Here is a 24,117-nt window from a genome sequence, read left to right as displayed (position 1 = left end):
CTTTTCACAACAGTTATTTTTAAGGCTTGTTAAGGTTCACTGCTATTCCCCATCCAGAAAGATTTTCATGTCACTTGAAACTGTGCTCTATATTAAGGGAGATTAAATAGGAGGAAAACACAGGTCCTAACTATTAGAGGACAGACTATATTTAAATAACTCATCACAGAAAAAGGCAATGTCACTAGACTTGGGCTGTCCCTAACCCCTGACTTGGTTGGGTTTGGCCTCCTCCATCAAGGTCTGGCAGGTGTAATAGCATGGTCTGGCTCACTGAAAAGCCTCAAGTACTCCACATGGACAGCCAGGTATCCTCTGAATAATTAGGGTTTTGGGATTGGAGTGGGTGACTAGGCATTTGAGAGTTGGGTTCTGTGAGCAAAAGGACTCCATCAGTGTTTTAAGAACACATATAGTCAATTCTTGCTGTTCACAGTAGCTATGTCCTATTTAAGGTCATTCCAAAAGCTGAATTAGCAAATTCATTTCTCCTAGGGGAAATACAAAGTTAGGTTCCTAGAAGTTTCTGGTCACAGCATTTTCAGCAATTGACCTACACATACCCTTGTGTTACATGTGTTTCTGTTTAAAGACACTTTAATACATATGTTGATTCATTAGCATTGAATGCAGGCAACAGAAATGCAACTCATGCCTGAATGATGCTTATCTAACACACGTATTTTCTCCATAAGGCATATCACAGCCTTCTTGTGCACTTAGGAACACTAGACAGCACTTCTCCGCTTGGGGGTCAATTTAAACAGCAAAATCACCAACAAAAACCAAAAAGTGCAAAAAACATGACAGTACATAGACTGTGAAACAGATTCTTGTTTATAGTACAAAAGCTGAAAGAAGAAAGTAAACCATAGCCTTGGTTGACCTCAGCTGGGAACATGCATGTCAGGTGACTCAAATTTTTGCAGTTCTGTGCATATCTGCAAACAACCAGGAAAGCACTATGAGTATTGATTTGGGGGTTGCAAATAAATTTCAGCAAGTAGGCAAATTTGCAAATACAGAATTCACAAATAATGAGTATTGACTGTATCTAAAAGTTATTCACACACTTAACATTTGCATTTAAACTCAGCCTGGTAGGACTCTGGTCAATTTCTATCAACTCAATTTATTTTTAAGAAGTGTAAGTATTAACTAGCACAGAGGACACCATGGATGTTGAAAAAGATAAAATGTTGCATTGTAGAATTGTTTTTTTTCCTTGAAAGGACACAGACAACAACTGGAATTATCCCTGAGACATCTTACCAAGATACTGCATCAGCCATTTGCATATTTTAGCATGAAATTGATTTAAAAAAAAAAAAAACTTCCTCCTATTAAGGCAGACTCTCTTCCTGGGACTTCTACTAATTGATCCTAGCTCTGTCCTTGAGAATTACCCAGAACAGGGTCAAGCCTCCTTCCACACGGTGGTCTCTCAAATATCTGCAGATGCCACCAGTTCCCTCTTTCAAGTTGGCAATTTTCCACATTCGAAATCCCCATTCCTCATAATTACTCTAATTTCATCATCTTTGTTGCTTTCTTGGAACATTGTTTCTAATCTATCAGAAATTAATTGTCATGTCCTGCTCAGGCTCTAGAATGAAATGAGTAGCCTCAAATTCTGTTGGTTAAGGTATCAATAAACAATTTTACTGAGGAGTGCCTTGGCAATATATGTGACACTCTTTAAAATAAGCACATCCTTCCATGTCTTAAAGTTTAGACTAAGGAAATTATTATGGACATGTGCTATAATTTAGTTACAGGGAATTCCCTGGCAGTCCAATGGTTAGGACTCCATGCTTTCATTGCCAACGCCTCAGGTTCAATCCCTGGTTGGGGAAGTAAGATCCCGCAAGCCGCGTGGCACCGCCAAAATTTAAAACCCACAAAAAAATAAAATAAAATAAAATTTAGTTTAGATGTTCATTACAGGGATCTTTATTATCCCAACATGCAGAAACACCCAAGAATAGAACAATATTAAATTATGGCACATCAATACAGCTATTAAAATGACAATGTGAACAAATCTACATTGACTTACCTAGGTATTTATAAAATTGTAGTAGAAAAGAAGATTATAAAAGAATGGTTACAATCTGATTACATTTTATTAAAACATCCATCTATAAAAAAGGAAAACATTCCCAAGAAGTTAACAAACCTCTCGAAGTTTAGTTCAAAGTGTTTCCCTTCTTCTTTATCTATTTTTTTCTACAATAAGCTATTACATTCATAATTTAAAAAACACAGTTCTGTTCAGTGCTTTAAAAGATTACAATTAAAACAACCCTTTGTTAGTTCCCTATTGCTTTCAGGAAAGAGTCCAAACACCTGGCTTGGGACACAAAACTTCTTATGATCTTACCTCTTAGGTTCCATCACCTAACTGGCCTCACAAGTAATTTCCACTTTGGTCATAATGAACCATCTTAAATATCCCCAGTTTTTATCCTTGCTTTCCACCTCACACCTTCTGCTTGAGATATCCTCTAGGTTTAGAAACTGGTTTGGGGAGATTATCCAGAAATTACACAACTGGCAAAACCAGTCTTGGCTGCCTGACTCTGAAACCCATGCTGCATCCCCAGGATCAGAATGAAAAACTGACACAGTCAACCTGATACTTTTCTAATTATCTTGGTGCCATATTTAATCTTAGCATGGGCAAGTGAGTCACTTGAGCATTTACAAAGTTATCTGGAAGAGAAAGAAAACCTTGAAATACAGCCTATTCCATTGACATATATTCAGAAGGTCAAAATGATTTCAAAAATGTGTTTTTTCTTTTGGAGATGAATGGTCCGGGGTATTTGGAGGAATATTTTAGCCAGAGAGTAAAGCCAAGTTCGCCAATCTATGTCCTGTGTGTCAGATTTCGCTAATCTGGCCCACTCTGACTTCTTCTCTTTCATTATAAGAAGTTAATATTGAATTTCAAAACCCAAATGGCATAAACAAATTCCAGATGTCTTCCCAAATTCCTAAATCTCACATTAGAATAAGGAGAAACTTTGATGTATATGAGTAGAGGGTTACATTTTAATTCACTGAAAAGCCAAAAGGATCTCTGGGCAATCCTTCAGCCTTTATTTCACCAAGAAAACACATGAACTCTTTGGACTTTCTTAAGGAAATGAGTCCTCAAGATTCACAGCCCAGCTGTCTGACATATGTTCTGCTTTATTTCTCCCCTTAAGAGGTAAAACAACATCATCATGAAATGCAGGGCCCTGGAGCCAAGCTACCTCAATTCCAATCCAACTGGGTGATTTGGGGCAAGTCACTTAAACTCTCTATTCCTCAGTTTTCTCATCTGGAAAATAGAGGAATAGAGAGGGATAACCATAGTACCTACCTCACAGGGTTGTTGTGGTGATAAGTGACTTAATAATTTAAAGTATTCAGCACAGTGCCAGCCACACAGTAAAATGTTTGCACTCATTATTACCTAAGAGGTGTAAGTATGGAGAGCTGATGGAGCCCATCTTAATAGTTAGAAATTATTTTCCCTTCTTCTCCTCCAGATAAAAGGGTTTAATCCAAGGTTAAGGAGGCTCTCATCCTTCCATGAGTGATTAATAATCTAACTTCAGATCCCAGACCTTTCCCCTCAGCCTGGTCCAAACCCAGACTTACCTATCTGAGTCATCGTTCCTCAACCTTCTTCCTTAGCCATGCCATCCCACCAACTTTGCATCCAGGATAACTCCACTTACGTAAATGTAAAAGCTCTGTCCTTGGAGGATTTGTGGTTGCAGCTTCACACCTCCAATTAATTATAGGAGATCCTATATGTAAAACACCAAAGTGCCATAAGTGCTCAAAAAAATTATCATTTTCTTCCTTTTTTCCCCACCGCCATTAATGTCTGATGCCTACATTTGCAGAAACATTTAATTATAACCATGCAAGACCTTGATCGATCATCTTCAACAGAGAATTTACAGTCCATATATCCTTTAGCATCTCAGTTTCACACCTATAGACTATGCATCCGTGCTAGAAAGCAACTAGACAAACAGTGCTATTTCATACTTGACGTGTATTTTCACCTCTCAATAACAATGAAAGCTTGTGTAATATTTTAGTATGTACAGATCCCTTTCACATATATCACCTTACTTTTACATCAACTCTTTAAGTAGGTACTGATGTTGTTGTTGTTCTTATCATTATCATCATAATTTTGCAGAATGGAAAACTAAAGCCTAGACCAATGAAAAGGCTTGCCCCAAATCCTGCAGCTGGTAAGTGATTCAGCGGGGATTTGAAGCTGGATTCTCTGCCCTGAAATTCTTTGCTTTTCTTCTAGCAAATTTCATTGCTGAAGTTATAGGATTAAAGAGTGCAAGCCTTAAAAGAAGCCTTATGAATTCCTTGCTTGCATCACTTTCCATTGGATGTCCTTTTTTATTTTAAGCTCTGATTTTTGTTTTCTCTTATGTTGCCATGGTTGGCAAAATCAAGCTCAGCACAGTCATTCAGCCAGCTTGGAGCTGTTTCTGTAGGCTATCATGATCGTGTATTAGATGACTGGTTTAAAAAAAAAAGACATGTTTAATTGGTGTTTTCTTTCAAGCAGCATTTTGTTATACTGCAGCCAAATAATGCCTCATTTAGAAAGAAAAATGAACTATTCCAGAAAGTTTGTTCAAAAAAGAGGCCAAATCTTTTGCAACCATGAAGTATTATACACAAATCTGAAAATAGTCCATATTGAGAACAGGGTGGGAAGGTGAAGTAGAGCTGTGCCAATCAAGAATGTCTGACTTCATATATTATAACAGAAACTCAACTTCAATGCCCTGGCTAAATAGGGGCTTGTGGTTCTCACCTAAAAATAAGTGAGTTTGGAGGTTTGCAGTTAGGGTTGCTACAATGGCTCCACAAGGTGATCAGAGACCCAGGTTCCTTCTACCTTTCTGCTTTTCCATCTTGGTATATGACTCCCTTTATCAGGATCACAAGATGTCGAGTCTACATCAGTGTCATAACTGTCTTCTGAGTGAAGACAAAATACAAAGAACAAAATCTGAACAGGTGACACCAGCTGTCTTTCCCTTTTTGGAAGTTTCCTAGCAACATCTTCCATCAACCTCTGTTTACATATTATTGTCCCTACTGGGTGGGTCACATGACATTCACTGACCACAGGGAGTCTGGGAAGATGGGTATTTACCAGGTGCCATTGTTGCCCCCAAACAGATGAGACCTCTGTTAGTAAGAAAGAATATCAAAATCAGCATTGAGAAGCAACTAACAGAGTCTGCCAAGAAGACTACCATTCACTGGGGTCCTGCAATGTGCTAGACACAAACTAAAACAATGCTAAAAAAGAAAGAACACTATCCTTGCATTAGAACTAAAGAAAATGATATCCAGAGAGATGTGAAGTGTGAAATGCATTTTTCTCAGAAGATCTCCATGGGGATTTTTCTCATGTGACAATGCCTGGCACAGAATAGACACTCAAAAATGGTTTTAAATATTTCCCTTTTCTTTGTCCTCTCTCGCAAAGGAAATTAGAAATGCAGTACCAGCTTCCCCTTGGAGTGCCTTTATATCTGCATTGTCTAATTGATCTTGTTATGATCTAACTATAGCTACTGGTCTGGCCAGTGTGTCCATATCCCCAACCTCTGGCAAACACAGCACTGCTGACTTTGTTAGATCATGTCAAATTTTTCCTGCATGATATATTCTCTATTTTTGATTTTCTCTCCAGAGCTGTAATGATATTGTTTTCACTTGCAATGTCATCAGCTAAGACATAAATAGCCTTTTGTTTGGTTTTTATCAGCATCTTCTTTTGCTTGGCACTTAGTAGGAGCTCAATGATATCCATTGAACAAATGAATCTCAGCTTCATCATTTACCAGGTGTGTGATCTTGGACAAGTTTCAGACCTACCATGGTGATAGAAAAGAAATGCTTGTTTTAGAGATCTTTTATCATGCTGCAGCATTATAGCTGCAATAGCTGATGACTATAGCCTGCCACCAGTTAGTGAGGGAGGGAAATACATGCAAAAGAGATGCTCAGCAGATAATGCCAAAGATATTTATGATAGAATAACATCCATGCTGTAACAAGACCCTTTTCTCTACCATTTGTTAAAATTAATAGACAATCCTGAATTATAATAGCCTGACATATAAAAAATGCTCAAAAAAATGACACAGGAACTTCTCCAAATCCTACTCTGAGGTTTTTAGAGCATGTAGAGCACCACCATGGAAGGAAATGTTTTCCGAGCAAGCATCATTCTGTTGCATTAGTGGGCAAGTGCATGGGATGCCGATGATAAAGGAAAATACCCAGAATGCTTATCTCACTGACACAACTGCATTATAAATGCATTAAGTTTGAGTTATGGGAAACAATTAAGCAATCCCTGTACAGAGAGCAGAACGGGTAAGGAACCTTTCCTTTGTAAAAAATTGAATCTCTTGATTGTCAGTGAAAACCAAAGCTGGAGTAAATTTGGAAATCTGATACGTGGTCACCTGGAGGTTTATCCCTACCAAAATGTAAATTCACACCAGTGTTGAATGGGGTTTCCATCTTGCTTGACACACTTATGTATCAGACCTCTCTTCATAAAACATCCAGTGAAACTGGAATTTTGGAAGCAATAAGCAGGTGTTTGGCACCATATACAACTTCATACGTAAGGTATGAGTCATAACCTAGTGTCTTTTCAAGGCATTTGTTAGATAGCAAAAGGTAGCTCTCAAGATATTTCTTTTTGTCAGGCAGCATAAACAACTGGAAATGTATTTGTGTACTTAAGAATCAAACACACCTGGATTTGATTCCAGGTCTGCTATCTAATAAATGTGCAACACTAGGCATACTACTTATCACCACTGAGTTTTTTCCTCACCTGTAAAATGGAAATAATACTTAAGTTGAACCAAGTGAAATTGCCATATTTGAAGTCCAGAGAAGTCAAATATTGGTGATTTCATATGGTTCAGCCTATACCTGTTTCACAGGACTGAGTCCAGATTAGAAGACTAAGTCCATGAATGCCTACGAGTCATAACTCTACTGTTGCACGTGATAGGCACCCGACTCAAAGTAGCTTTAGAAAAAGGGAATATATATCAAATCACCACAATGTACACTTAAAATATCTTTCCATTTTATTTGTCAGTTATACATTGGTAAAGCTAGAATGTCTTTAAAAGGGGAGAGAATGCACTAACTCATGTAATTGGGCAATCTAGGAATGGTGCCACCTTCATGAATGGCAGGATCCAGGGGCTCAGATAATGCATTGTATCCTCACTCTCTCTCTCTCTGCTGCCCTACCTCCTTCTGTGTCTGTTGACTTTGTCATGTATGGTAGACAGGATGACCAGTGATAGTCTTCACCAGAAGCAAAAGGGACTGCTTTCTCCCAAAGGCTGTTTTTCTTGTGTTACATGTTCAGCCCTCAACTAATCACTGTTTCCATTGTGTCAGGTGCCAACTACTAGGCTTGGTCCAGCCTGGTTGATTTTCTCACCTCCAGGGAGATGGTGGGAGTGAAGGGCACTCTACATGAGAGCCTGATTAGAGCCACAAAAGATAGTGAAGCAGTACCCAAAGAATACTGGGGTATTAGACAGGAAGGGAAAAAATGTCCACTACAGTATGTACAACACTTATTACAGATCCTGGCACACAGAAGATGTGCTAAAATTAGCTGAACAGTTTCCTACACTATAGTCAAAGGACATAAGACAAAGTGACCAACTTTTCTCAGTTTGCCCAGGATTTTCTTGGTGTTAGTAATGTATAAGTCTCACACCCTGGAAAATTCCTCAGTCCCATGCAAACCTTCCTGATTTATCTAATATATCCCTATTTTAAAACTGAAAGTCCCACGTTGGGGAATTCCCTCATTCCCAGGCAAACCGGGACAGTTGGTCACCCTGATCAAAGATAGCACTTGTAAGTGTAAATCTTAACTGCATTTGAGGTCTTGTTAGGTCAGTTTATTAGTTTGTTGCATCAATAGAAGAATGACGTGCTATGGTACACCCAAAACCAACGAAATAGTAGGGAAATACTATTTCTATAGATAGTCCCATGGAAAAATGCATAGACCATGTGTTTTATTTAGAGTTACATGATCTGCTCCTTTGCTTTGCATTCCCCCTGTTCTCTTTGTTTTTATTTCAGTGTTTTTCTTTCTCCCTTTTCCTCTTTCCTTTCATACTTTCCTTCCTTCCCATCTTCCTTCTCTCCCTTGTTTTTTTCTTTTTCTTTTCCTTTCTTGTTTGGTAACATATTCACCTTTCAAATAACATGTGATTTAGATTTGCTTGTGATATTCAAAGGAGCTGTTATGTGTTGTCTGACTAAAACATACCAACCTCACTAAATACATTTATAGTGGTTAATCCACCAAGTAAGTGGAAACTTCACTGTTGATTAGGACAAGAAGTGTATGTGCAATTACTGTGGGCTTGCTGAGCCAGCATGGTCATGATGCAGAGCATGAAGAATGAAAAAATTGTGGGGGGGGGAAAGCAAAGCAAAGAAGATGGTGATGATTATGAAATGAGTAGACTGGAGACTGGAAGAACTTTAGATTGAATTCTTTCAAGGGAACTTTTGGTTTAACTGTTTACATAGGGGTTGCATCTACTACTAATGGAAATTGCTGAGATGTGGGAACTCTTTCTTCTTTTAAATCAATATTATCATTAATTAAGCAATGTAAACCAGGAAATCCTTCTTGGTTACAAACTATGCTTTGAAGCCAGGCCTGCATTTGAATGTTTTCAATCAAAATCTTAAAATAAAATTAGAAAGAAAGCAATGTCTAGTCTTTGAAGGAGAATCATCTTGAGGAAAACAGAGCCTTCTGAATTAAACTTTAGTGAGGGACGAGAATTTTGTTGCCATTATTAAAGTGCTGAATTTCTAAAGAATTAACTCCACTTTGGAGGCAAATTCAAATGTTCCCTCATGACAGGGGTTCCATCCACAAGTCAGGGTCACATACTTGGGACTTCCACTACCTTTGGGTTTTCCAAATAACAGCATTCACATCAATTTCACAATTTTTGTCAATACATAGTATCACTTGTACCATTTATTTACATAACATTTTCCCACAAATTTACTTTTTTAGACTAAGATGATGTAGCCAATGCAGTTCATTAGGGCTCATGCATAGCATGAAAACCCAGGCTGACTCTCAGACTCTAATGATTTTTAAACTTTTGTGGGAAGAAAAGTATTGTCACCCACAAGAAAAGCACTATATTCTGGTGGCATTGAAAATACTTGGAGCCTCACTACCTGATTCTTATCTTGGTTTTACATTTTGGTAGCCTCGAGATTTTGGATAAGTGATTTTAATTTTCTATCCATATGAGTGTGAGGATTAATTAAGACAACGCCTAGAAATAATCAATGAAGAGTGCCAGCACTTAACAAATGTTAGTAAGGATTTCTTCTTAGTTCATTAGTGGAGAGAATGAAGGCTTGCATAGTCCTGTAGGGCAGACAGTTCATTTATTCTGGGAAAGCCAATTAAATGTGGAATGTAATGCAAAGATTAGGTTCTGAAATAAATGGTTTCAAGTCATTTCAATGCATTATGGGAAATAATTTTTTAAAAAAATTTAATTTGAAGCCAGAGGGCATCTCTCCAGATGAGGGCACTTTGGGAGGAAATGTATCTAGCTCCTTAGGGACAAACAGTGTTATAGCGTTTGTTGCTAAACTGGCTTCCCCAAGGCCAGATTTATATCACTTGTAGTTACTGAGTCAGAGGTAAGAATCTGAAGGGAAAAAAATATATTTTACCAAGATTTTGTGAGCCTCTTTGCACAAGTTAAGCTGATTAAGTGCCCAAGGGAGAAAACACAGCCTAGAGTTAGGGAGAGGCTGATCTCCCCTTCCTCTGCAGAGAAGCCAGCCTCATTTTGCTATCACAAGGATTTTTTATAATTTTTTAAACATTCTATTCTATATATGATTATTTTGGGAATATAGGAAAGCTATTTTTAGTGTATTCTTTTTTTACTCTGGCAGCCATATTGAAGATACATAATTTCTAATAGCCTTTTTAAAATGTGTTTGTGTTGTTTAGGTGCACAATTGTATTATCTGTCAATAATAATAACTTTGCTTCCTCCAATCCAATTCCTATACCTCTAATTTTTTGTTTCCTATGTCATCACATGTAAATTATTTTACCATTATTTAGGAATGATTAAAATAGTATTGTATTTTTGATCCACTGTAATAAGGATGACTTTGAGAGTATAGCAATTAAAAGCCCAAGAAATAACTAAAAATCTGTTGCAGTAAATGATGTAATGTGACAATGCCCTGGGCAAAGCCAATGGGTAAAGAAAACAGATGGAAAAAAGTACCAATGAGCAATAATTTTTTTCATTTTTTTATTGAAGTATAGTTGATTTACAATGTTGTGTTAATTTCTGCTGTACAGCAAAGTGATTCAGTTATACATACATATATATATATATATTCTTTTTTTAATATTCTTTTCCATTATGGTTTATCATAAGATATTGAATATAGTTCTCTGTGCTATACAGTAGGACCTTGTTGTTTATCCATTCTATATATAAAAGTTTACATCTGCTAACCCCAACCTTCCATTCCATCCCTCCCCCAACCCCCTCCCCTTTGACAACACCAGTCTGTTCTCTATGTCCATGACCCAGTTTCTGTTTCATAGGTAGGTTCATTTGTATCATATTTTAGATTCCACATATAAGTGATATCATATGGTATTTGTCTTTCTCTTTCTGACTTACTTCACTTAGTATGGTAATCTCTAGTTGGCATCTATGTGGCTGCAAATGGCATTATTTCATTCTTTTTTATAGCTGATTAGTATTCCATTGTATATTTGTACCACATCTTCTTTATCCATTCATCTATCGATGGACATTTAGGTTGTTTCCATGTCTTGGCTATTGTGAATAGTGCTTCAATGAACATAGAGGTGCATGTATCTTTTTGAATTATAGTTTTTTCTGGATATATGCCCAGGAGTGGAATTGCTGGATCATATGGTAATTCTATTTTTAGTTTTCTGAGGAATCTCCATACTATTTTCCACAGTGGCTGCACCAACTTACATTCCCACCAACAGTGTAGGAGAGTTCCCTTTTCTCCACACCCTCTCCAGCATTTGTTATTTGTAGACATTTTAATGATGACCATTCTGACCTTTATGAGGTGGTATCCCAATGAGCAATATGTTAATTGAGTAAATAAATGTAAGAAACAAAACTTAACTACAAGGCTTTAAATATGAGATAACACCAGGAAATTATCCATCATACCAGTCAGGATTCAGTTAGGTAAAATCACTCTAGGTAGGGATTCAAGATGAGAATCAAAGCCTTAAACAATCATTGAAAGAACTATAGAGAAACTATATGTAGGATCAAATTTCATTGACCTATACAACACGCAAAGAAATCCATGCAAAAACTGCTAAAATCTGAATAAGTCCTATAGTCTAGTTAATACTATTGCACTGATGCCAATTTCCAGTTTTGATCTCCTATTACAGTGATGTAAGATGTCACCCTTGAGGGAGCCTAGTTTTTGTTTTATTTGTTTTTTATTCAATTTTTCAACTTCCTCTGATTAAAATTATAATTATAAATTATTAGTATATATTAAGTATAATAATATTATATATTAGTTTATTATATACACTAGTTGATTCATGTATAATTATTTCTAAGTAAAAAGTTTTTTAAAAAGGGGGCTGTAGGGGCTTCCCTGGTGGCACAGTGGTTGAGAGTCCACCTGCCGATGTATGGGACACGGGTTCGTGCCCCGGTCCGGGAAGATCCCACATGCCGCAGAGCAGCTGGGCCTGTGAGCCATGGCCGCTGAGCCTGCGCGTCCGGAGCCTGTGTTCTGCAACGGGAGAGGCCACAACAGTGAGAGGCCCGCATACCACAAAAAAAAGGGGGGGGGCTGTAGAACCAACAGTTGAAGAAAGAACATACTGTTTTTCTGGAAACCCAGAGTGCAGGATTGCTAGGAAGCCACACTAATGTGTGATTACAGGATCTCACATAGAAGCTCCTGTAAACCTTGCATCAGTTGACTGTCTTCACGCTGCCTGCAACTGCCACCAAAGAATGTCCTCTTAGTCCTTTCTGCCTTTCACATCCCTGTGATTACCCTCCTGGCTGTCTCTGATCAGGGACCCTAACTGCAAGGGATTCTGGGAAATTTTGTCCCAGGCTCCCACTCCCTGGTCTGTAAGAGAGAGAGAAGAAAGGTCCAGGGATGGATGATGCCAAGCTGAAAACATATACCCCAGCTGACTGATATTTAACAGATACTATAAATTTATAATCTAGTCTTTAAAAAGAGGATTAGAAGAAGGAAATTAGACAAAATTTTCAGTTTATAAATAAAAGAAATTCTTAAATAATTTGGTTTCCCAGCATAATTCCTTGGTATCTCTTCCAAGCTATCTTCATACAAAATAATTTATAATAAGCAAGTTTTCATAGGATTTTTCCAGTTTTTAAAACAATTCCACATGAACTCTCTCACTGACCCACCAAACAATGCTGAGAAATAGATAATAATGAAAACACAAAATATTTATCTAACTCTTTTATTTATAGTATCACATTTCCTTGCCAGCCACCAACAAAAGTGTGTTCCTTGTAGTTCTCTGAAGAAAAAACACCATCTTTTCATGTCTTCGTGCATGTGGTTTCTTTAGCTGAGAATGTCTATCCCTCGTAACAAATTCCTCCTGGCAGGCCCTATACCACTTCATACCCTGTCCCACCAAGGTCTTACTTCCTCTCTTCCCTGAAAGAAACTGAGTCTGATGGGATATGAACAGGCATCTCCATCGTGCAAAGAGCCAGGCTGTGCTGCCCTTGCAGGAGTCCAGATGTGGACAAGCAGGCCAGCAGGTGTGACACAAGATCTGTTCCTCAGCTACCCCTCCTTAGTCTAAGAATTCCATCTTTGATCAGCCAAATCTAGAACCCCCATGCAAAATAACAAGGAGAAGAATAAAATTGGTGGTATGCAGAAGACTTAATAAAGGTTCCAGTTAGATGGAGCTCTCTCTCAGGCATATATGTGCCAGTCACATGACTGTAAAGGAATCTGTTATCCTCTTTCTACTATTTATTTTCCTTGGTTCACCTTTTCCTACCCTTCCCTTCCTTCCCTGTATGTCCTCCTGTTAGTGGTCTAATTGCTGCAGATACTTCAGTGGGAAAAACATCCCTGCCCTCAGGGAGTTTACAAACCAGTAGAAAGACAAACATCATGCACATTTTCTTAGAAGTATTATAGCTATTGTAACAACTACTACAACTGTGAAGAAACATTCATGAAGTTTTACAAAAGGAAAAAAATTATGAAGGGGAAGTATAGGATAATATGTAAGAGAGAGCAAGGGAGAGCTAAAGTAGGTGAGGAGCAGGTCAAAGAAAGCTTCCCTGAGGAAGGAACACAAGCTGAGTTTGAAATGATGAGAAAAATGTATCAACATAAAGGAGGCTGAGAAGAAAGCAGGGAGAGAACATTCTGGGCAGGCTCTCCACAGCTGTCAGCCTAAACTCAGTGGGGACCCCAAGGGAAACTACAGAACTCCCTCTACCCACTTTGCCTTCTCAAAGTGCTGTGGGTAACAATGTCCTGCCTCAATGCAACTGAGCTGGGATTTAGCATGAAAGAGAAATAGAGGTTCCTGGATCAGAATCAAGGAGAGAAAAAGAGGTGGAGGCAGAATGTGTCTTGGAAAGAGCAGAGCTTTGGTTACCACAGTTTACATTTGGACACGGCCCCTTATTGGCTTTGTGACCTTGGAAAAGGAAATACCGACTATCATAGTTGTTGTGAGGACTGACTGAGAAAAGAAACAAGCAAGACCTTATGCCCGGTAAGGGCTCAATAAATGTTAGTTCTCTTCTCTCACTTTCTCCAGGTTCACTATGGACCGAATTTGTGTCTCCCCCAAAATTCATATGTTGAGACCCTGACCCCCAATGTGAATGAATCTAGAGATAGGATCTTTAGGAGGTAATTAAGGTTAAATGAGGTCATAAGAGTGGGGCCCTGATCCAAAAGGACTGTGGCCTTATAAAAAGAAGAAGAGAGAAAGAGATCTCTCCTTCTCTCCATTGTAGCAGACACAGCAAGAGGCAGTCTACAAACCAGGGAAAGGGCTCTCCTCAGAACCCAACCATGCTGGTTCCTTGATCTCAGGTTTCCAGCCTCCAGAGCTGTGAGAAGATAAATTTCCATTTTTGAAGCCACCAGTCTATGATAATTTGTTATGTCATCCCAAGCTGACTAAAACGAGGCTCACTTAGAAAATTGCTCTTATAGATGATCAAGTGCAAATCTTAATTGCAATGACATTTAAAGAATAGATTTATGAAAGGGCAAAGGAAGTGGTGGAATAACTAAACATGAGCTAGTTTGGGGCTGAGCATTTTAAAAAATGAGGCTGACCTTGATTCATTTGGTGTTTGGTTGTGACAACTTCCAAAACAAAGATCCAGTCTGTGTCAAGACTTCAGATGCTTTTCCATGTGATTGAGCAAAATGTTTTCTCCTTGTTTTTATTCTTACTGTTGCATGAGAAATTGAAGGACACTTAAACTCTAAGAAAACCAGTAGTGGCCAGCATGGGGAGACAAGTGCCAAGAGATGGGATGATAGGGAAGAAAGGTGAAATATACTCCTTAAAAGGAGAAGAAAAAAAGGCCAAGAACCCAGGATCTCAGGCACTAAGTGTTGTGAGCCAATGCCACAGATGAAAGGGGAAGTGATATTTGCACCACCCCATCAACAATGTGTTCTGTGTGAAGTGCTGTGCTGAGTGCTGGCAAACACTGCTTTCCAATTTCAAAGGCTGCACAGGCTGATAAGCACCATCTCAATGAAGACCTCATTTGAATTTCACCACAGCAAAAGGAGGTGAGCACAGCAGGACAAGGATCATGTCTCCAAGGATGACACTGTGGTTTGGAATATTTAAATGGGGCTCCCTTGGCTGGTAAGTGTTAGAGACAGAGCAGCCAAGCCTTGATTTTCTGATTCCAGACCCGGTGTCCTTTCCATAGCAAATGTCAAGCCTTGCTCTACCTAGTCATCTGATCTTGACCTGGTTTTCCAAGGTTAAAATTTTCTCCATGCCCCATACCATTCTCCAACCAATATTTTCCTTTTCCCCCAAGGTCACTTGATGGCTTCTTCTAGCACAGAAAATAATGTTGGTGGAACATGAGAATGGAAAGGAGAAGAGCAGCATGTAACTTGGGCCAGGTTGATAAAAGTCCATCATATAGTGTAATTGCTTTCATCCTTGATGATGCTTATTCATAGAGATCACCATATTGTATGACCAAGCAAGGAGAGCTGTTATTAGGATTCTCATTTTGAAGCTGGGTAAACTGAGGCACAGAAGAATTAAGGACAGAAGTATCCAGTGATATATGTCCTAAAGATCAAGAGCCAGACCTCAAAATTTTGTGTCTGTCGCCACCTACCTGTAGGGGACAGAGTTCTGGTTTGACTGCCAGGAGGCCTTTTGGTTCCAATCCTTCCCCTCACAGCCTGTGTGATCCTGGTCAAGGCCTGTCACCCTTCATCTTGATCTTCTTCCTCTGTAAACTGAAGGGGCTGGATAGCCTGGTCTCTAAGAACATTCTTTAAAGTGGCTCATGAGAAAACAACCACGACCTGCCCTGAAGACCCATCAAAGGTGCCCCCAATTTCCCCCAGCAAGAAATATAAGATGCCGTTCAACTTGAATTTTACACTTTTAGGGCAAATATTGTCTAGACTCTTTGTGCTCTTTCTCAAGTGTGATTCGGGGAGTGAGTTAACTGATAGAGGAGGAGATTTATTTTTTTTTGTGAAGTTCACAAACCCTTCTTTCAGGCTCGATCGAACCATTGGGAGGTCTGTGTAGGCCGTGACATCTCCGCACAGTGTGGGCCTGGCTGGTTCCTCTCCCTTTGCCTCTGCTCGAAGCCTGGGAGGATGCTTTGGAAATGAATCAGGAAATTACTTATCAATCTGAAGCCCCAAAGAGCTATGAGTCCTCCTCACTGCCAAAGGGAGGGAGATTTCAAGTGAAAGCTCCACATCTGTGTGCAGTAGAGTTCAGACTCAAACTGTTGGAAGGTCTTGCAAGCGATGTAAGTAAAGATCCCCATCTCCCAATTGAAATGAACTTCTTCAGTCTTTTTTTCCTCCCAGAGATGAGTCATTTGGCTCACGCTGGTGTTACTCTTTCTCTGTTCTTCTCTGAGGTTTGGGGGTGTTTATTGACCTGGACTTTCTCAATGAAACATCTCCTCTGGGGGCAGCTCATGTGGAACAGAAGAGAGAAAGCAAAAGTCAGAATCGGCTTTGCTTGGGTTAGTTTTGAAAACAGCCCTTGACTTGGCAGATATTCTCTCTCATGGCTATAGATCCATAAACAAGAGGAGTAAGAGGCTGATGGGCACATTTGTGGGAGCAAACAGAAGGGGCTCCGTCACCTCCCCTGAAAAACAGAATGATCATCGAGTCAGTGGCTACATAATTCAAGTTGAAGGTTTTTGCTTTGTTTTGTAGGCTTTAAATAGAGGAAAAAGAAAACATTAAAGCTCTTATTGTCTTGTGGAGATTTCCTTGTAGCAGTATAAACCCTGTGCTCAATTTACTTTTGGTTAAGGGTGCTGATTTATTTACTGTTTATTTTATTAAATAAATGTGCCCATAACTGCATATAGCTTTGGAAAAGACAATGCATTCATTGCAATATATGTATGTAAATATCTAGACTGCACTGGTAAAACTACAAGTTTGTATTAATAGTAATTCTATGAATGGATTGCATAGTTTCATAAATAATACATTGTTCTAGAACATGTGTCATTTATGAGTATTTTTTAACATCTTTATTGGAGTATAATTGCTTTACAATGGTGTGTTAGTTTTTGCTTTATAACAAAGTGAATCAGCTATATAAATACATATATCCCCATATCTCCTCCCTCTTGGGTCTCGCTCCCATCCTCCCTTTCCCACCCCTCTAGGTGATCACAAAGCACCGAGCTGATCTCCCTGTGCTATGTGGCTGCTTCCCACTAGCTATCTATTTTATATTTGGTGGTGTGTATATGTCAATGCCACTCTCTCACTTCGTCCCACCTTACCCTTCCCCCTCTCTGTGTCCTCAAGGCCATTCTCTACGTCTGTGTCTTTATTCCTGTGCTGCCCCTAGGTTCTTCAGAATCTGGTTTTTTTTTTTTTAGATTCCATATATATGTGTTAGCATATGGAATTTGTTTTTCTCTTTCTGAGTTACTTCACTCTGTATGACAGACTCTAGATCCATCCACCTCACCACAGATAATTCACTTTCGTTTCTTTTTATGGCTGAGTAATAGTCCATTGTGTATATGTGCCACATCTTTATCCATTCATCTGTTGATGGACACTTAGGTTGCTTCCAAGTCCTGGCTATAGTAAATAGAGCTGCAATGAACATTTTGGTACATGACTCTTTTTCAATTATATTTTATCAGGGTATATGCCCAGTAGTAGGATTTCTGGGTCGTATGGTAGTTCTATTTTTAGTTTTTTAAGGAACCTCCATTCTGTTCTGCAAAGTGGCTGTATCAATTTACATTCCCAAAAACAGTGCAAGAGGGTTCCCTTTTCTCCACACCTCTCCAGCATTTATTGTTTCTAGATTTTTTGATGATGGGCATTCTGACTGGTGTGAGGTGATAACTCATTATAGTTTTGATTTGCATTTCTCTAATGATTAGTGATGTTGAGTATTCTTGCATGTGCTTGTTGGCAATCTGTATATCTTCTTTGGATAAATGTTTATTTAGGTCTTCTGCTCATTTTTGGATTGGGTTGTTTGTTTTTTTGATACTGAGTTGCATGAGTTGCTTGTATATGTTTGAGATTAATCCTTTGTCAGTTGCTTCATTTGCAAATATTTTCTCCCATTGTGAGGGTTGTCTTTTTGTCTTGTTTATGGTTTCCTTTGCTGTGCAAAAGATTTTAAGTTTCATTAGGTCCCATTTCTTTATTTTTGTTCTTGTTTCCATTTCTCTAGGAGGTGGGTCAAAAAGGATCTTGCTGTGATTTATGTCATACGGTGTTCTGTCTATGTTTTCCTCTAAGAGTTTGATAGTGTCTGGCCTTACAGTTAGGTCTTTAATCCATTTTGAGTTTATTTTTGTGTATGGTGTTAGGGAGTGTTCTAATTTCATTCTTTTGCATGTAGCTGTCCAGTTTTCCCAGCACCACTTATTGAAGAGGCTGTGTTTTCTCCATTGTATATTCTTGTCTCCTTTATCAAAGATAAGGTAACCATATGTGCATGGGTTTATCTCTGGGCTTTCTATCTTCTTCCATTGATCTATATTTCTGTTTTAGTGCCAGCACCATACTGTCTTGATTACTGTAGCTTTGTAATATAGTTTGAAGTCAGGGAGCCTGATTCCTCCAGCTCCGTTTTTCTTTCTCAAGATTGCTTTGGCTATTCAGGGTCTTTTGTGTTTCTATACAAATTGTGAAATTTTTTGTTCCAGTTCTGTGAAAAATTACTTCGGTAGTTTGATAGGGATTGCACTGATTCTGTAGATTGTGTTGGGTTGTATAGTCATTTTCACAATGTTGATTCTTCCAATCCAAGGACATGGTATATTCTTCCATCTGTTTGTATCCTCTTTAATTTCTTTCATCAGTGTCTTATAGTTTTCTGCATACAGTTCTTTTCTCTCCTTAGGTAGGCTTATTCCTAGGTATTACTTTCATTTTGTTGCAGTGGTAAATGGGGGTGTTTCCTTAATTTCTCTTTTAGATTTTTCATCATTAGTGTATAGGAATGCAAGAGATTTCTGTGCATTAATTTTGTATCCTGCTACTAGACCAAATTCATTGATTGGCTCTACTAGTTTTCCTGTAGCACCTTTAGGATCCTCTATGTATACTATCATGTCATCTGCAAACAGTGACAGTTTTACTTCTTCTTTTCCAAATTGGCTTCTTTTATTTCTTTTTCTTCTCTGATTGCTGTGGCTAAAACTTCCAAAACTATGTAAAATAATGGTGGTGAAAGTGGACAACCTTGTCTTATTCCTGATCTTACAGGAAATGTTTTCAGTTTTTCACCATTGAGAATGATGTTTGCTGTGGGTTTGACATATATGGCCTTTATTATGTTGACATAAGTTCCTTCTGTGCCTACTTTCTGGAGGATTTTATCATAAATATATGTTGAATTTTGTCAAAAGCTTTTTCTGCATCTATTGAGATTAACATGTGGTTTTTTGCCTTCAATTTGTTAATATGGTATATCACATTGATTTACGTGTATTGAAGAATCCTTGTAATTCCTGGGATAAACCCCACTTGATCATGCTGTATGATCCTTTTAATGTGCTGTTGGATTCTCTTTGCTAGTATTTTGTTGAGGATTTTTGCATCTATGTTCATCAGTGATATTGGCCAGTAGTTTTCTTTTTTTGTGACATCTTTGTCTGGTTTTGGTATCAGGGTGATGGTGGCCTGATAGAATGAGTTTGGGAGTGCTCCTCCCTCTGCTATATTCTGGTTGAGTTTGAGAAAGATAGGTGTTAACTCTTCTCTAAATATTTGATAAAATTCACCTGTGAAGGCATCTCGTCCTGGGATTTTGTTTGTTGGAAGATTTTTAATCACAGTTTCAATTTCAGTGCTTGTGATTGGTCTGGTTATATTCTCTATTTCTTCCTGGTTCAGTCTCAGAAGGTTCTGCTTTTCTAAGAAATTATCAATTTCTTCCAGGTTGTCCATTTTATTGGAATACAGTTGCTGGTAGTAATCTTTCATGATCCTTTGTAGTTCTGCAGGTTCAGTTGTTACTTCTCCTTTTTCATTTCTAATTCTGTTGATTTGAGTCCTCTCACTTTTTTTCTTGATGAGTCTGGCTAAAGGTTTATGAGTTTTGCTTATCTCCTCAAAGAACCAGCTTTTAGTTTTATTGATCTTTGTTATTGTTTCCTTCATTTCTTTTTCATTTATTTCTGATCTTTTATTTATGATTTATTTCCTCTGCTCACTTCTGGGGGGGTTGTTCTTCTTTCTCTACTTGTTTTAGCTGTAAGTTTAGGGTTTTTATTTGAGATGCTACTTGTTTCTTGAGGTAGGATTGTATTGCTATAAAGTTCCCACTTAGAACTGCTTTCACTGCATCCCATAGGTTTTGGTTCGTCATGTTTTCATTGTCATTCTTTTCTAGGTATTTTTTTATTTCCTTTTTGATTTCTTCAGTAATCTCTTGGTTATTAAGTACTGTATTGTTTAGCCTCCATGTGTTTGTATTTTTTACAGTTTTTTTTCCTGTAATTCATATCTAGTCTCATAACATTGTGGTCAGAACAAATACTTGATATGATTTCAATTTTCTTAAATTTCCCAAGGCTAGATTTGTGACCCAAGATATGATCTATCCTGGAGAATGTTCCATGAGCACTTGAAAAGAAAGTATATTCTGTTGTTTCTGGATGGAATGTCCTATAAATATCAATTCAGTTCATATTAATGTATAATTTAAAGCTTGTGTTTCCTTGTTTATTTTCATTTTGGATGATCTGTCCGTTGGTGAAAGTGGGGTGTTAAAGTCCCCTACTATTATTGTGTTACTGTCAATTTCCACATTTATGGCTGTTAACATTTGCCTTATGTATTGAGGTGCACCCATGTTGGGTGCATACATATTTACAATTGTTATATCTTCTTCTTGGATTGATCCCTTGATCATTATGTAGTGTCCTTCTTTGTCTCTTGTAATAGTCTTTATTTTAAAGTTTATTTTTTCTGATATGAGAACTGCTGCTTCAGCTTTCTTTTGTTTTCCATTTGCATGGAATATCTTTTTCCATTCCCCCACTTTCAGTCTGGATGTGTCCCTAGGTCTGAAGTGGGTCTCTTGTAGACAGTATATATACAGGTCTTGTTTCTGTATCCATTCAGCCAGTCTATTTATTTCGGTTGGGGCATTTAATCCATCTACATTTGAGGTAATTATCAACATGTATGTTCCTATTACCATTTTCTTAATTATTTTGGTTTTCTTATTGCAGGTCTTTTCCTTCTCTTGTGTTTCCTGCCTAGAGAAGTTCCTTTACTATTTGTTGTAAAGCTGGTTTGGTGGTGCTGAATTCTCTTGGTTTTCATTTGTCTGTAAAAGCTTTAATTTCTTCATTGAATCTGAATGAGATCCTTGCTGGGTAGAGTAATCTTGGTTGCAGGTTTTTCCTTTTCATCACTTTAAATACGTCTTGCCATTCCCTTCTGGCTTGCAGAGTTTCTGCTGAAAGATCAGCTGTTAACCTTATGGGGATTCCCTTGTATGGTATTTGTTGTTTTTCCCTTGCTGCTTTCAATATTTTTTGTGTGTGTTTAGTTTTTGATAGTTTGATTAATATGTGTCTTGGCATGTTTCTCCTTGTACTTATCCTGTATGGGACTCTCTGTGCTTCCTGGACTTGATTGACTATTTCCTTTCCCATATTAGGAAATTTTCCACTATAATCTCTTCAAATATTTTCTCAGTCCCTTTCCTTTTCTCCTCTTCTTCTGGGACCACTATATTTCAAACATTCATGTGTTTAATGTCCCAGAGGTCTCTGAGACTGTCCTCAATTCTTTTCATTCTTTTTTCTTTATTCTGCTCTGCAGTAGTTGTTTCCAATATTTTAGCTTCCAGCTCACTTATCACTTCTTCTCCCTCAGTTATTCTGCCATTGATTCCTTCTAGAGAATTTTTAATTTCATTTATTTTATTGTTCTTCATTGTTTGTTTGCTCTTTAGTTCTTCTAGGTCCTTGTTAAACATTTCTTGTATTTTTTCTTTCTATTTCCAAGATTTTGTATCATCTTTACTATCATTACTCTGAATTCTTTTTCAGGTAGACTGACTATTTCCTCTTGTTCTGGTGGGTTTTTACCTTGCTCCCTCATCTGCTGTGTTTCTCCATCTTCTCATTTTGCTTAACTTACTGTGTTTGGGGTCTCCTTTTTGCAGGCTGCAGATTTGTAGGTCCCGTTTTTTATTTTGGTGTCTGCTCCCAGTGTGTACGCTTGGTTCAGTGGGTTGTGTAGGCTTCCTGGTAGAGGGGACTGATGCCTGTGTCCTGGTGGTTGAGGCTAGATCTTTTCTTTCTGGTGGGCAGGACCACATCCGCTGGTGTGTTTTGCTGTATCTGTGACCTTATTTTGATTTTAGGCAGTCTCTCTGCTAATGTGTGGGGTTTTGTTCCTGTCTTGCTATTTGTTTGGCATAGGGTGTCCTGCACTGTAGCTTGTTGTTCATTGAGTGGAGCTGGGTCTTAGTCTTGAGGTGGAGATCTCTGGGAGAACTTTCACTGTGTGATATTACATGGAGCCAGGAGGTCTCTGGTTGACTGATATCCTAAACTGGGCTCTCCCACCTCAGAGACACAGGGCTGACATCTGGCCTGAGCACCAAGACCCTGTCAGCCATACGGCTCAGAAAAAAAGGGAGGAAAAAAAGAAAGAAAGAAAGAAAGAAAGAAAGAAAGAAAGAAAGAAAGAAAGAAAGAAAGAAATAACATAAAATAAAGTTTTTTAAAAATAAAAAATTTAAAATGTTATCAAAAATAAAAAATTAAAAGTAATTTTAAAAAAAGAAATAAGAGAGCAACCAAACCAAAAAACAAATCCACCAATGATAACAAGCACTAAAAACTAAACTAAGATAAATATAGATCAGAAACTAGTCAGTTGCATACAGCAAACCCCAAGTCTATAGTTGCTCCCAAAGTCCACTGCCTCAATTTTGGGTTGATTCTTTGTCTATTCAGTTATTCCACAGATGCAGGGTACATCAAGTTGATTGTGGTGATTTAATCCACTGCTCCTGAGGCTGCATGGAGAGATTTCCCTTTCTCTTCTTTGTTCGCACAGCTCCCTTCAGCTTTGGATTTGGCCCTGCCCTTGCGTGTAGGTTGCCTGAGGGCTTATGTTCCCCTGTCCGGAGAGGACGGGATTAAAGGAGCAGTTGATTCGGGGGCTCTGGCTTACTCAGGCTAGGGAGAGGGAGGGGTATGGAATGCGAGGCGAGCCTGCAGTAGCAGAGGCCAGCGTGACACTACAACAGCCTGAGGCACACCGTGCATTCTCCGGGGAAGTTGTCCCTGGATCACAGGAACCTGGCAGTGGTGTGCTGCACAGGCTCCCAGGAGGGGAGGTGTGGATAGTGACCTGTGCTTGCACACAGGCTTCTTGGTGGCTGTAGCAGCAGCCTTAGTGTTTCATACCCGTCTCTGGGGTCCGCACTGACAGCCGCAGCTCACGCCCATCTCTGGAACTCGTTTAGGTGGTGCTCTGAATCCCATCTCCTTGTGCACCCTGAAACAATGGTCTCTGCCTCTTAGGCAGGTCCAGACTTTTCCCGGACTCCCTCCCGGCTAGCTGTGGCGCACTAGCCCCCTTCAGGCTGTCTTCATGCAGCCAACCCCAGTCCTCTCCCTGGGATCTGACCTCCGAAGCCCGAGCCTCAGCTCCCAGCCCCTGCCGATCCCGGTGTGTGAGCAGACAAGCCTCTCGGGCTGGTGAGTGCTGGTCGGCACCGATCCTCTGTGCGGGAACCTCTCTACTTTGCCCTCTGCACCCCTGTTGCTGTGCTCTACTTCGTGGCTCCAAAGCTTCCACCCTGCCATCCCCTGTCTCCGTCAGTGAAGGGGCTTTCTAGTGTGTGGAAACTTTTCCTCCTTCACAGCTCCCTCCTAGAGGTACAGGTCCTGTTCCGATTCTTTTGTCTCTGTTTTTTCTTTTTTCTTTTGCCCTACCCAGGTACGTAGGGGAGTTTCTTGCCTTTTGGGAAGTCTGATGTCTTCTGCCAGCATTCAGTAGGTGTTCTGTAGGAGTTGTTCCACATATAGATGTATTTCTGATATATTTGTGGGGAGGAAGGTGATCTTCACGTCTTACTCCTCCGCCATCTTGAAAGTCTCCCTTTACGTGTATTTTAAATTAGATTGTGGTTAAGGGCTGAGAAGTAATTGCAGGAGTGTAGCTCACTTAAAAGAAATAGTT

At 38.9% G+C, this 24,117-nt stretch overlaps 1 protein-coding gene across 2 annotated transcripts in view; it reads left to right on the top strand.

Annotated features, from left to right (window-relative positions):
- Window positions 1-24,117, top strand: part of C1QTNF7 (C1q and TNF related 7) — a 137,901-nt gene that overhangs the window by 26,149 nt on the left and 87,635 nt on the right. For both annotated transcript variants that reach the window (XM_081230878.1, XM_081230879.1), the window contains exon 2: window positions 4,211-4,265. In XM_081230878.1, the coding sequence (XP_081087004.1) occupies window positions 4,235-4,265 (31 nt within the window). In that variant the 5' untranslated portion in view covers window positions 4,211-4,234. The remainder of the gene's footprint in view (window positions 1-4,210; window positions 4,266-24,117) is intronic.

Source organism: Mesoplodon bidens (genome assembly GCF_964165515.1).
Source record: "Mesoplodon bidens genome assembly, chromosome: 1".
Classification (NCBI taxonomy): Eukaryota; Metazoa; Chordata; class Mammalia; order Artiodactyla; family Ziphiidae; genus Mesoplodon; species Mesoplodon bidens.
Note: the sequence above shows the minus strand (reverse complement) of the source record. Positions and strands in the feature narration are given on the sequence as shown.